Source organism: Centruroides sculpturatus, unplaced genomic scaffold, assembly GCF_000671375.1.
Source record: "Centruroides sculpturatus isolate CEXI.00-Female unplaced genomic scaffold, Cexi_2.0 scaffold2092, whole genome shotgun sequence".
In the NCBI taxonomy this organism is placed as follows: Eukaryota; Metazoa; Arthropoda; class Arachnida; order Scorpiones; family Buthidae; genus Centruroides; species Centruroides sculpturatus.
The window spans coordinates 24,052-39,506 of NW_019386247.1; the positions used below are offsets into that span (position 1 = coordinate 24,052).

Consider the following 15,455-nt stretch of genomic DNA (forward strand, 5'->3'; position numbering starts at 1 on the left):
GTTGCGAAAATTATTTTATTTCTGAAATTACCTAGGTAATATGCAGAGTATCTAGGTAATATGCAAATTACCTACTAGGCACTCGGTAAAGTGAAAATAAGATCTTTGCTGGAACAATAGCAACGTTTCTGTACGCTTAAATTAACATAATGTTGTTTATTTAATTTTCGATATCTAAAGAATCGAGTTAATACAATCAAACAATCAACAAATCAGTTAATAAAATCAATCATCAATCAAGTAAAAAACTGTAATACAAAAAATCAAACGGTTTAAAATAGTATTACAATTAGGGAAATGGGGTTATATAAATTACCATTTATGGAATTTCGGAACTTTGAGTATATATCTGAACTGAGAGGACCGAGACGACTTCAACGATACCCTACTTTTGGACCAGAGACGAAAAATAAGAAAGTTATCATTCTTTTTCCGACGATCGCATGATAAAATTGTGCGTTAATGTTACCTATGGTGACTAAAATGGCGGCTCGTCTCTGATTTCAGCAAACTAAAGAAAGAAAACAGTGGGGACGCACGTTCTATCCTAACCTAACCTTTATCTAATAAATTACCATAATTATTACCAACCGAATTATTAAAATAGCTTAGGTTAAATTAGGTTAGAACGTGCGTCCCCACTGTTTTCTTTCTTTGGTTTGCTGGAATTAGACGAGCCGCCATTTTAGTCACCATAGGTAACATTAACCAATTGTGCTTACTTATTAGTGCAGTCTAAAGATTGGTGACTGAATTACATAGCAATTGGTTTTTGCGACAAGCACACCTATTTGTGGTACATTTATTTGTGGCAAAGATCTTATTTTCACTTTACAGAGTGCCTAGTAGGTAATATGCAGATTACCTAGATACTCTGTATATTACCTAGGTAATTTGAGAAATGGAACTATTTTCGCAACTTTAACGGATTACACTAGTTAATCTGCAAATTAGCTAGATAATGTACACTTTAACGGCTTTCCAGCTTTATCGGTTACATATATTAATATATTAATACCGTTAGATTAATTATTAGATACATATAGTTGTATTAAGTACCCATCCGGCTTCGGGAGTTATAAATTTCTACAAGTCAAATTCAAATACAAATGGAGAAGGGAATAAAAAAAATCCAGCGACGAGTTACTTAACTTTCCCAGCCGTTAAAATATTTTATTTAAAACGAACATACTTTTAATCATATTAAATAAATAAATAGTTTGTGGCACTATCTCTTATGTGATTTAATCCTAAGAAACTTTTTATATTATTAATTATTATAAAATGGCCACACGCTTCATTTTGAAGGAAGATATAAGTTTTATAAATACTTGCAACTGTTAACAATGAGTATAATCTTTATTAATTCCCTCTCGATTTGAACCCGAATCTCTCTAATCTCCACCCTTTCGACCTATAAGCAAGAAAATTAAATAGTTTGCGTGCCCCTTATACATGTTACCGTGCCAAATTTCAGTTCTTATTAATTTTACAATTCCAATATATGCAGATGGAAAGTAACTAGGGATTGAGAAGTCGCCATAATTTCTACGTTTCTAAAGTAAGGATGATTAGTATTACAGGTCTGATTACAGTATTAAATGGAAATTGTGGCGCATACCTGTACCATCCGCCAACGACACGTTTTTCCAAGATGGAGATCTATCTGGTGAACGGTCTCTGCGCGTTCTCAACCGAATTTCAGTTCAGATATTTACCATAACGAAACTTTATGATATATATTTAGTCATACATCTATAATCAATCATAAATGATATACAACACTATATTTACTCGAATGTACTGTTTCCTTACGGCAAGTTTATTGTAAGTCTACTTAAAATTTGTAATAAGAAGTAAAGTTTTTAGCAACTTTTTGTACCGTTAATAAGTATGCAAATAACATTACTACAGGATTTTTTCTTTATGTTAAATGAAATAGTTTAGTAAGTAGCGTTTAACATTTTAAAAAGAGAATAATGTATATTAACAAGAACACAATGTTTATACGACGAACATTTTTCTTTTGTTAATATAACATAATATTGTATTATATTCATGTTAATATACAATAAACTATAACAAAATTATTTGAAGATTTTTGCACAAGATTCGTTAATTACTTTCCCGGTTGTTACATATAACAAACAGAGGAAAAGTATGACAATCGGTCAATAAATAACTACCCAGATTTTTACACTCGGGGGACCTTGAAACGTCAAAAAATGCAAAAAAATCCAGTAATTTTTTCTGTGTGTATGAATGTAAGTGTATGGGGGGCACAGTTCTCTTCACCCCGTTTCAAGCTTAATAACTCCTAAGTTTTTCGTCAAAAATTTCTGAAATTTTGCAGGGATGTTTGCTTGTTAGGGAATTAATGCTATTAAATTTTGGTGATTAAAGGTGGAGAGGATAGACAAATAAAAAATGTCGCGTGTACTTGCGGTACAGTCGTAATTAATGACGACTTTACTGATTATCAGCATTTAGAATTTTTTTTTAGAACCCATTCCTACTCTTACATTAAACTTTTTGCCATTTTATAATAGTTAAAAATCAGTGGCGTGCCGTGACAATTGACGATAGGGAAGCTGTATTTCTGTAATAAGCCGACTTCCAGGGGCAATTAGTTAATTGCGCGTCAGTGATGGTTTATGATCCATTCGTATATTATTCGAATATATTGTATGAAAAAAAAAAATTATAATTAAATATAGCTTTGTAAAGAAACGTACATAAAAATAACAAAATATTCTTTACTTTTTGAATCTTAAAGCAATACACTTAGTCAAATCGCTCCCTACGTGTATCTAATGGATGGAATCAGACGGTTGCGGTGCGTGCATACACGGGGATTGCCAAATCCCGAGGGAGCCGATACCGTACAGCACGATTTCGTAGTCATAGTTCTGATTTTTACCGCGAGATGCCGCTAGTGTCGTGACGTTCAGATAGCGTATACCTCGTACTGTACTGTACGGTGTGCTTGGAATTTTTTGTCGATATTTTAGCTTTAAAACCATACTTCATCATCGATAATTGGTTTGAAGTTTTCCTGCTACGTTGCTAAGAAATCTTTATGGAAAATATAGCGTTGGATATACAGTGTTAGAAAATACTCGTTGTTATTGTGATAAACACTTCTCAAAAGGAAATCTTACTAAAAAGCGTGTAGGTTTAGAACATAAGCAAATCCTGGTGGAGGAAAAATCTATATTCTGTCGCGAGACTTCGTGTTCCGAAGGATTTTCTACTTTCCTTCGATTACCTGAACATTTGGAGAAAGTACTGTTCCCGTACAATACATGGATTTGCCTGTGAAATTGAGAAGCTGGAATTCAAAACTATGAAGGATAAGTAAATTCTCTTCTGAAATTTTAAAAATGCTGTATTTAATTAATATATCTTAAAATAATTGTTTTCGTTGAATATTAACAGCTCATTCAATTGTAAATAAAAATATTATGTACTGTATTTGATAGATTTCTACGAATGGAAAGTCACAGATAAAGTTGAGAACCAATTGAAGTTAACTGTGTTGTACTGTCTAAAAATTCATGGAATTTATAAATTCTACTCGTGCGGCTCTGGCATACGGGGTCGTGACTACGCTCAGTTCAGAAATGTACTGTACAGCTTGCTTACCGTTGGCCGTTTTTATTTTAAAATCGTAAAATCGCGGCCACTGATTATCAGAAATTATGATTTTTCTCTGTTATTTTGATACTTTTCTTTCTTTATAACGTTTTATTTAGTTTATTTTCCTGTAATTAGAGACGATACGGCTTTAAAATAAACAGATCAGGGGCCATATTCTGGTCACTGTCTCTGGTCTCTCATCTCTCGCAAGCCGGTCGCTGATTGGCTAATCCAAATGATTAGCCAATCAGCGACCGGCTTGCGAGAGACGAGAGACCAGAGACAGTGACCAGAATATGGCCCCTGATCTGTTTATTTTAAAGCCGTATCGTCTCTAATTACAGGAAAATAAACTAAATANAAAATGGCCACACGCTTCATTTTGAAGGAAGATATAAGTTTTATAAATACTTGCAACTGTTAACAATGAGTATAATCTTTATTAATTCCCTCTCGATTTGAACCCGAATCTCTCTAATCTCCACCCTTTCGACCTATAAGCAAGAAAATTAAATAGTTTGCGTGCCCCTTATACATGTTACCGTGCCAAATTTCAGTTCTTATTAATTTTACAATTCCAATATATGCAGATGGAAAGTAACTAGGGATTGAGAAGTCGCCATAATTTCTACGTTTCTAAAGTAAGGATGATTAGTATTACAGGTCTGATTACAGTATTAAATGGAAATTGTGGCGCATACCTGTACCATCCGCCAACGACACGTTTTTCCAAGATGGAGATCTATCTGGTGAACGGTCTCTGCGCGTTCTCAACCGAATTTCAGTTCAGATATTTACCATAACGAAACTTTATGATATATATTTAGTCATACATCTATAATCAATCATAAATGATATACAACACTATATTTACTCGAATGTACTGTTTCCTTACGGCAAGTTTATTGTAAGTCTACTTAAAATTTGTAATAAGAAGTAAAGTTTTTAGCAACTTTTTGTACCGTTAATAAGTATGCAAATAACATTACTACAGGATTTTTTCTTTATGTTAAATGAAATAGTTTAGTAAGTAGCGTTTAACATTTTAAAAAGAGAATAATGTATATTAACAAGAACACAATGTTTATACGACGAACATTTTTCTTTTGTTAATATAACATAATATTGTATTATATTCATGTTAATATACAATAAACTATAACAAAATTATTTGAAGATTTTTGCACAAGATTCGTTAATTACTTTCCCGGTTGTTACATATAACAAACAGAGGAAAAGTATGACAATCGGTCAATAAATAACTACCCAGATTTTTACACTCGGGGGACCTTGAAACGTCAAAAAATGCAAAAAAATCCAGTAATTTTTTCTGTGTGTATGAATGTAAGTGTATGGGGGGCACAGTTCTCTTCACCCCGTTTCAAGCTTAATAACTCCTAAGTTTTTCGTCAAAAATTTCTGAAATTTTGCAGGGATGTTTGCTTGTTAGGGAATTAATGCTATTAAATTTTGGTGATTAAAGGTGGAGAGGATAGACAAATAAAAAATGTCGCGTGTACTTGCGGTACAGTCGTAATTAATGACGACTTTACTGATTATCAGCATTTAGAATTTTTTTTATAGAACCCATTCCTACTCTTACATTAAACTTTTTGCCATTTTATAATAGTTAAAAATCAGTGGCGTGCCGTGACAATTGACGATAGGGAAGCTGTATTTCTGTAATAAGCCGACTTCCAGGGGCAATTAGTTAATTGCGCGTCAGTGATGGTTTATGATCCATTCGTATATTATTCGAATATATTGTATGAAAAAAAAAAATTATAATTAAATATAGCTTTGTAAAGAAACGTACATAAAAATAACAAAATATTCTTTACTTTTTGAATCTTAAAGCAATACACTTAGTCAAATCGCTCCCTACGTGTATCTAATGGATGGAATCAGACGGTTGCGGTGCGTGCATACACGGGGATTGCCAAATCCCGAGGGAGCCGATACCGTACAGCACGATTTCGTAGTCATAGTTCTGATTTTTACCGCGAGATGCCGCTAGTGTCGTGACGTTCAGATAGCGTATACCTCGTACTGTACTGTACGGTGTGCTTGGAATTTTTTGTCGATATTTTAGCTTTAAAACCATACTTCATCATCGATAATTGGTTTGAAGTTTTCCTGCTACGTTGCTAAGAAATCTTTATGGAAAATATAGCGTTGGATATACAGTGTTAGAAAATACTCGTTGTTATTGTGATAAACACTTCTCAAAAGGAAATCTTACTAAAAAGCGTGTAGGTTTAGAACATAAGCAAATCCTGGTGGAGGAAAAATCTATATTCTNGTTTCGACGTGATTGATTGTTTCAAATACAACAAAGCGTCTTCCGTCGAATATCCCCGTTTGTGCGTATTAATTACTGTGAATAATCTGTAATTTGTTTATAAAAGTAGAAAATCTTCTCAAAAATTTTTGCCAAAATAGATACTATTGTGATTAGACGGTAGTTTTCTACATCACCTTTATCCTTATATAACGGCAAAACTAAGTTTTTATTTAACTTTTCTGGAAAAATACCATTTTCGAAAGATTTGTTTATCAGATACGACAATAGTTGAGCTAAGATATCTGCTATATATTTTAGAATTTCAATACTTAAAAAATTAATATCCGGAGAACTGTTCTTTAAACTCATTATAGCTTTATAAACCTCTGAGGGAGTTGAGTTTCCCAAAAAGAAAGTATTGGATATAACGGCGTTGACACTGCCGAAACATCTGGTGCGAAACCATTCGTGGATCTGTAGTAATCGGCAAAGATATTACAAATTGTGTTCTCATCATCAGTTGTTTTCCCTTATAACTTAATTGATTTATTTTAACTTTATTCTTTGTCCTGGGGCCGTATTCTGGTCACCGTCTCTGGTCTCTCGTAAGCCGGTCGCTGATTGGCTAATCCAAATGATTAGCCAATCAGCGACCGGCTTGCGAGAGACGAGAGACCAGAATACGGCCCCAGGGCTCACTCGCCAATAGATTATCTCAACTTGCACCGATTGTCATCGGTTCCTTTATAATCGGATAGGAATTGACCGTGTTTCAAAGGCCAGTGTTAAGTGTTTATTGCTTTTGCTGTAATATGAGTAGAGCGGGAGAGTCACTTAATAATCCGCCAAGTGTTTTATTACCGTTTAAACAACAGCTCCCCACTTGTTATTCTTAGTAACTAGAGACAGGTAAGATCGTCTGTCATGGTCGGTTAAAGTTTATTACTTTTACAACAGGGTGTATGCGAGCCGCCACCCACTCCCCACCTTTAACGACAAGACGGCTAAGTGTTTTATTACTCTGTAAACATAAACTCCCTTTTTAAATTTAATTTTATTACTTTGTAATTAAATTTACATTATATTCGATTCGCCCTTTTATATTTAGTAAATATTCATATATCACATGATATGTCATTCGTTTAATTTTATACTACTTACGTAAAATCTATTTTTATATCATTCAATTTCCTTTTATATGTTTTTAAATGATGTTGTAGAAAGACTGTTTCAAAAGCAATTTTCTCTCATATAGTCATTAAATAAGCAAAATTATGAATGTATTTATTGTCTGCAGCGTTTTCAAAACAAGGCACGATTTCGAAAGAGAATAATTATTACAGTTATCCTTCATTAAAAATACAATTTTTTATGGTATTTATCGCCTTCCATTAAATAATGAGCTAGAAAGAGACAAAAAACTCAGAGAGAAATCAGTCCAGCTGTATCGTAAGACCAGTAACAATTTCCAGTAGACATTTGTATCCTCGCATTTTACAACATTCGATTTTTTCTCTAACCGAGGACAAAGTCTGAATAACAGATAAAATTTCTATAATAAGCTACGATGAAGGACATTGTATATTTGCGTGTTCGACTAGCTGCTGTGTATCGATAGTTAATCATTTATTGAACATATAAGTAAGAAAGAAAACCGATTGCATCGATATACGAAGTGTCTTTCGACAATTTGGTTGACTTCACTAATTCACAAGATCGAGTGTGGAAAACAGCTGTTTGGAAGAACATTTGAGTAATATTTTTCAAGTAATTATGAATTAAATACTTATAAGTTATATTTATATTTAAGTGTGCTTCTCACCTATTCCGAGTCATAATTTTACTATATTTATTAAGTAAATATGGATATTTTCCATATATCTTTGCTCGATATTTCTAAATATAATTATATTTTGTGATAAAATCTTTCTCTGTATTCACTCTTTGAAAGCTTTCCTTGTTTTCCCAGTATCCAAGGTAATACTTTTATGTTGGAGGGGAGAGAATGATTTACTGTGTGCACTTTGCGATATAAAAACTCGTTGCACGATATTGTGTCTGTTTACAGAGATGTATTATCGTGAACTTCGTGCTATCAGCAGTCGAGACTGTATTAAAATTTAATAAAATTATATTAAATTTTACAAACGAAGAAGAAATCTGTGTATAATTTTGAATATTTAAATTACGTAAGCAAACGAAATTTACCTACGCACTGTCTGCGATTAAATGCTCCTTACGTGTAACCAACCATACCTGCAGATTTTAATTAAACACTTAAATATAAAGGAAGTTTTGTTGTTTATGAAAATATAATATTTTGCTTTAATTGTTTCCAGGTGTCATAAACTGGATGTAAGACCATTTTTCTTGTCTATGACCAGTTACTTGATCAAATAAATAGCTTTAAATATGAATAAAAATCGTAAATCAGTAATCATTAAACTTTCTAAATGCGGGCCGCGAGTGAATTTCGTGCGATTCGGGCGGCCTTCACACATTTTTTTCTTACGCAGTTCTAGGCTTTAATGCTGCTCAATACTCCATAATCCCTGGTAACTACGCACTAAAATAATACAGTACATGGTAATTATTGTATTTGCAAAGTAGTAAACAGTTACACAGTTTATTTTCATTTTTTCACTGGCCAAATTTGAATTGTCTTCGTTATAAATATCAGCTGAAGTAGGGTTGACGAGGAAGAAAACGAGAAGATAAAATTAGGTTGACAAAGGCTGGGGCAGCGAGTTGCAAATGACTAATTAGCATAAAATTGTATTTTTATAGATTTTAATAATTGTACAGATGATCTAATTAGTTATTTTGAAATTTTTCTTTAGGGTTTCTTAAGAATTTTTGAAACGGAAAAGCAAAAAATGTCGTTTTTTCTATCTGACATTGCCAGCCTCACGGTACAGCTGGCTGAGTGGATCTTCTCGTTCATCGAATGTTTCTTTCACAATTTCGTTATATTTTTTCTGGATTTAGCAGGAAAACCATGTCAACTTTTTCTTTAGGGTTTCTTAAGAATTTTTGAAACGGAAAAGCAAAAAATGTCGTTTTTTCTATCTGACATTGCCAGCCTCACGGTACAGCTGGCTGCGTGGATCTTCTCGTTCTTCGAATGTTTCTTTCACAATTTCGTTATATTTTTTCTGGATTTAGCAGGAAAACCATGTCAACTGATTCTTTTATTGCTCTTATTAATAATTATTTACTATTCTTTAGTTAACTACGATAAAACTGTGGTAAGTCGGCTTTTAATACGTTTGTCAGTTATTCATGCTTCTTTCTTCCTTCCTTTTAACATGAATTACTTTTTACTTGTCCAATGTGTTTTGTAGGATATGACAGAGACAGGCTACGATTATTTACGTCCTAGAGCAAAAAAACTAGGTCAGAACTTATCTTTGTTGGTACGAGAAGTTAACGAATCAAGAGATCCCGGTGAACTCCCACCTGTATATCCGAATGGAATTTAACCGTAAGGTATAGTTTAGGACAGTGTTTTTCAACCTTCTTGAATACGCGACCCCTTTACAAGTTAAAAAATTCTGGCGACCCCCTCAGGACCATATTAAAACTATATCAGTGATTTTAAAAACATTTTAATAAACAAATTATTGTTTATTAAAATGAAAATTTCAGAAGAATCGACAATAATTTAACACACATAAAGTATGAAACTTCCTTTAATTATAACATTAGGAACAGGGAACTGTTGACCTTTTTTTTCTTTTTTTTTCTTTAGGATCCAAATTTTCAGCTTTTACTTTACTACTTTTTATTTCTTTTTGCAAATCANGCATCACTCCCGAACGTCCTTTACAACAAAAGATGGTAAAACTGGTCAGAGCTTCGTTTTGGATGCCTTCTGTCCTCATTTAGGAGCTCATTTAGGGGTGAAAAGTAAAGTATACGGTGATTGCGTGCAATGCCCCTTTCACGGTTGGTTATTTTCTGGTAAAGATGGTTCCTGTCAGAAAATACCTTATACTGATAAAGGTAAGATTTTATTTATATAGAATATAGAGTGATCTGAAAGATGCCTACCAAGTTTAATGCTTTATTACATCTGAATCACCAGTGTACAGATTTTCGTGATATTTACGATATGTTCAGTGTATTCGACTATCAGTTCAATGATTTCAACATCATAAAAATCGTCATAAATGAGAATTTATTGATCTCCATCTATTCAATCCTTCAATCATTTATATGGTCTGAGGATACAGCTACCAAAGTAATGAGTTTTTAACTCAATTTGTGTTGGAGGTGAAAAAGTTCTTCAAAGTTTGGTGACAAGCTATGGAATAAAATTGAAGAAGTCGAGATTAAATCTGAAAAGAAATGTACTGAATGTATGATAAATATAAATGATTTGGAATTACTAGATTAGTAGAAACTGAATTCAGTAGATATCAGTTAGATATCTGGCCATACAATTGTAATAAATCATTAAACGAGGGCCATCCTGTTATACTGTTATTAATCGAAATTATTTATTAAAATAACATATTTTATTTCAGTTCCGGAATTTGCTAAAGTTAAAACCTGGACTTCAATTGAACAGAATGGTTTTATATACGTTTGGCATCACGCCGAAGGTCACTCACCATCATGGAAACCTCCCATTATTCCAGAGATCGAGCAAGGATTGTGGAGTTATAAAGGTCGTACGCAATATACAGCGAATTGTCACATACAAGTAAGTCAAAGTTTTATAGCTTTAACTCTTTGTTTCGGTATTTAATGGTGTCAGTTTTTTGCAGGAATTACCGGAAAATGGAGCCGATATAATGCATTTAGATAGCATACATCAAGCTAGTATTTTTTCTGGTAGTAATTTTCATCCAGATAACTGGTGGAATTTTTGTAAACATATCTGGTCGTCTTCTTGGAAGGAAGATTCCGAACCAAATGAACATATGACAACCATGAAAATCACTAATTATATAAAAATTTTTGGAATCTCTTTACCTTGGTTTTCTGCCTTACTGGATATAAAACAGGTAATCTAAATATTTTACCTCTTATTAATCTTACCACTATGGCACTTCCATCACACATTTAATTTTAAAATATATTTGGTTTATAAGTTTGATTAAGTTTGCTTCGTATCACTAATTTCGCCAAGGCACATCTGAGATTTAAAGTGAGTAATATATAACAATAGGCCTATAAGCACTGGTTATACTGAATAACAAGATAAACCAAAATAATTACAAAACGCATGCAAAATATGCTAAAAGGTTACAATTTGACTTTTGTAATAATTACTCATAACAAAATGCAATTATAAATATTCTGGCCTGTAGGTAGCATGAGAATGAACCACTTTCACACTTGAAGTGCAATTTTCTTTTCTAATTGTACTCTCAACCATGTAATGAAGAAAACATCGAACCGAAACAGAAACCAGTTTGATTATGTTCTTTCTGTGCTACTGAATATATATTACAGTAGAACCTCGAAAACTCGGCTCTCGATAACCCGGCACTCCGGATAACTCGGCCACACCCTGGCAGGACAAAAAAATCCTTAGTTAATTAATTTTCATTATAGACAGCTTTATAAAAGTATAAAAGCTCTCATAAAGTATTTTTCTGAGGTCTGTCTTATCAGGTAAATTACTGTACACAGTGTATTCATTAATTTTCATTTTCATGTAGTAAAGGCTCTATGCCTTCATAAAGGANATGTCTTTTTTCCTATATGACATCGCCAGCCTCACACTACAGGTGGCTGCGTGGATCTTCTCGTTCTTCGAATGTTTCTTTCACAATTTCGTTATATTTTTTCTGGATTTAGCAGGAAAACCATGTCAACTGATTCTCTTATTGGTCTTATTAATAATTATTTACTATTCTTTAGTTAACTACGATAAAACTATGGTAAGTCGGATCTTAATACGTTTGTCAGTTATTCATGCTTCTTTCTTCCTTCCTTTTACCATGAATTACTTTTTACTTGTCCAACGTGTTTTGTAGGATATGACAGAGACAGGCTACGATTATTTACGTCCTAGAGCGAAAAAACTACGTCATAACTTATCGTTGTTGGTACGAGAAGTTAACGAGTCAAGAGATCCCGGTGAACTCCCACCTGTATATCCGAATGGATGGATACCTTTAATGGAATCTAGAAATCTTGCAATTGGCCAATCTGCACCCGTAACTGCCTTAGGTAATTTTACATCTCTAGTGATAACTGATTCGAATTTATACGTAAGGTATAGTTTAGGAGGAGCTCACTGTTATTAGATTAGGAATATCACTTACGCGTTACACCTTAGAATGGCAACAAACCTAATCCAGACGGTTTAAGAGTATCAAGAATACTTTTAAGTGCTTTAATTGTCTCTACTAATGAATATTAATGATGTTTCTGTTACTTTATTCAACGTAGATCACTCAGTTCTTCTTTTCCAGGGTCATCAATTTGCAATCTTTCGTGGTAAAACTGGTCAGAGCTTCGTTTTGGATGCCTTCTGTCCTCATTTAGGAGCTCATTTAGGGGTGAAAAGTAAAGTATACGGTGATTGCGTGCAATGCCCCTTTCACGGTTGGTTATTTTCTGGTAAAGATGGCTCCTGTCAGAAAATACCTTATACTGATAAAGGTAAGATTTTATTTATATAGAATATAAAGAGTGATCTGGAAGATACCTACCAAGTTTAATGCTTTATTACATACGCACGATGAGTGTACAGAGTGTACAGTCAATTATGACATATGCAGTGTATTCGAATTCAGTTGAATAATTTTGGCATCAGAAAAATCTTCATGAGTGAGAATTGATTGATCTCAATTTGCTCAATCCTTGAATAATTTTCATAGTAAATGACAGAATAAATGTTCTGAACATATGGCAAACATAAATGCTTTGCAATTAATACAAATTTTATTGAAATATCACTTAGATATATGATCGTACGATTGTAATAAATCATTAAACGAGGGCTATCCTCGTTTAATGATTTATTCATTTAATAACACTATTCATTTAATAACAGTATAAGAGGTTATACTGTTATTAAATGAAATTATTTATTAAAATAACATATTTTATTTCAGTTCCAGAATTTGCTAAAGTTAAAACCTGGACTTCACTTGAACAGAATGGTTTTATATACGTTTGGCATCACGCGGAGGGTCATCCACCATCTTGGAAACCTCCCATAATTCCAGAGATCGAGCAAGGATTGTGGAGTTATAAAGGTCGTACGCAATATACAGCGAATTGTCACATACAAGTAAGTCAAAAATTTTTATAGCTTTAACTCTCTGTTTCGGTATTTGATGGTGTCAATTTTTGCAGGAATTAGCGGAAAATGGAGCCGATATAATGCATTTTAATATCCTTCATCAAGCTAGTATTTTTTCTGGTAGTAATTTTCATCCAGATAACTGGTGGAATTTTTGTAAACATATCTGGTCGTCTTCTTGGAAGGAAGATTCCCAACCAAATCAACATATGACAACCATGAAAATCACTAATCGTATAAAAATTTTTGGGATCTCTTTACCTTGGTTTTCTGCTTCAATGGACGTAAAACAGGTAATCTAAATATATTACCTCTTACCAATCTTACCACTATATTACAGTTTTATCACACATTTAATTTCAAAATTAACTTTGATTTATATATAACTTTAATTAAGTTTGCTTTGTATCACTAATTTCGCCAAGGCACATCTGAAGTTTAAAGTGAGTAATATATAACAATAGGAACAACACAAAAAGAAAAAGTGAGTAATATAATATAACAATAGTTATAGGTTTATAGGCAGTATAACACTACCTATAAGCAGTGATTATACTGAGTAACAAGAGAAACCAAAATAATTACAAAACGCATGCAAAATATGCTAAATATAAGTGATTTATAAGTGATTAGGCCATTGGTTTGTTTGCTTACTTGTTTGCTGCTTACAGTTTCTTATAATTTTATCTCTAAAATTGCATAACTTCTACTTAAAACAGTAAGATTTTAACGATTTTTCTAGCATTTTACTTATACTTTTAGGATCACGTGTTTTTTATTAATTATTTAATAGCAAACATAAGTAATAATATTGCCTATACTTTTTTTTTATTCTTGAAGATCGGTCCAGCAATAGTACATGCGTACATCACGAGCATATTCGGAAGTGGAATACTCCTTCTATGTACCACTCCCGAACGTCCTTTACAACAGAAGATCGTCCACCATTATTACGGACCTAGATTTTCACAGATATATGCCAGCATTATACTATTATTTGAAGCCAAAATGGTAAGTTAACTAATGATACAGCCACGAAAAATCTAGAATTACAAGAAAGATTCGACAGAAAATAATGATTAATATTTATTTCGAATAGATTGAGCGAGACATTCTCGTGTGGAATAACAAAAAGTTCTTAAAGGCACCGCTTTTAGTTAAAGAAGATCAGTTAATATTGAGGTATAGAAGATGGTATTCACAGTTTTATAGCGAAAATAGCCCAAGACTAACTAAGAAGACCTTAAGTTGGTGAAATACAACCAACTTGTTTCAATAGATTTTTAAATAATAAGAGTCATATTTTTGTAATAAAATCTACCCCTGTAGTCACGTTTTATAAAGTTTGCCAGTATTTTGTGTATTCAAGGTGTATTACATTCAATACACATAGGAAGAGAATGATTTCAGTTAAACTGACGAATAACCATAAAATAATGCAAGAAATTAAACTATTTTACATATTTTCTGCTGGGTATTTTATGTATCGGTTTAATTTTCGTTAGAGAACGACTCGAGACACCTAAAGGCAATTAGGCCTAATAGACACCCAAAGCACGTAATTAGCATTAATTAATTAACTCTCCAAGGACTATATTGATTCGTATTCGCACGCACACAACATAAGTAGAAACGAAACAATGAAATTACAAAAAATATATTTATATAGCCTATATACAATAGAATTCGACTTTTTACAGTTTACAGTATACATATTTATTCTTTTATTCATACAGTTTATTGACATTTACAGTTCAGCATTAAAAAGATATGACAATTCCTATTCGTATTTCCTGTACATACGATGCTATCATACCACTGTTTACATACGAACTTAAATGTTTATTGTTTAATTTTATGTAATTGTTTTAATTAAAATAATAAGGATGTCAATAAAAGTATCTTCATTTGTTTTTTTACGTCGAGCGATTAATCATTTTAGATTCAAAATGTACAGAAAATACAGCAAGGAAGCGTAGATTGAAACTGTAAATGATGTTGCAGAAAGACTGTTTCAAAAGCAAATTTCTCTCATATAGTAATTAAATAATGAGCTAGAAACATACGAGACACAAAGAAAAACTAGTCCAGCTGTATTATAATACCAGACCAGTAAAAATTTCGAGTAAACATTTGCATCCTCGCATTTTACAACATTCGATTTTTTCTCTTGCCGAGGCCAAAATCTGCATAACAGATAAAATTTCTAAAATAAATTACGTTGAAGGACATTATATATTTGCGTGTTCGACCTGTTGCCAAGGA

At 32.7% G+C, this 15,455-nt stretch overlaps 2 protein-coding genes and 1 long non-coding RNA gene across 3 annotated transcripts; all 3 read left to right on the plus strand.

The window, feature by feature from the left end:
* Positions 1-6,604: 6,604 nt before the first annotated feature.
* LOC111614255 lies at positions 6,605-9,406 on the plus strand. The gene is made up of 3 exons (XR_002754896.1): positions 6,605-7,690; positions 8,941-9,171; positions 9,268-9,406. It is a non-coding gene; the product is annotated as an uncharacterized LOC111614255 (long non-coding RNA).
* Positions 9,407-9,747: 341 nt separating this feature from the next.
* LOC111614251 (cholesterol 7-desaturase-like) lies at positions 9,748-10,944 on the plus strand (the record flags this gene model as incomplete). The annotated part of the gene is made up of 3 exons (XM_023355631.1): positions 9,748-9,928; positions 10,453-10,631; positions 10,696-10,944. Coding segments are annotated over 3 exons (609 nt in total), but the record flags the coding sequence as incomplete, so codon positions are not given.
* Positions 10,945-11,674: 730 nt separating this feature from the next.
* Positions 11,675-14,518, plus strand: LOC111614257 (cholesterol 7-desaturase-like). Its single transcript, XM_023355635.1, has 7 exons — positions 11,675-11,817; positions 11,914-12,109; positions 12,356-12,544; positions 13,000-13,178; positions 13,244-13,483; positions 14,031-14,201; positions 14,290-14,518. The coding sequence occupies exons 1-7, from the start codon at positions 11,815-11,817 to the stop codon at positions 14,443-14,445; spliced, it is 1,134 nt and encodes a 377-aa protein (XP_023211403.1). The 5' UTR covers positions 11,675-11,814; the 3' UTR covers positions 14,446-14,518.
* The last annotated feature ends 937 nt before the right edge of the window (positions 14,519-15,455 follow it).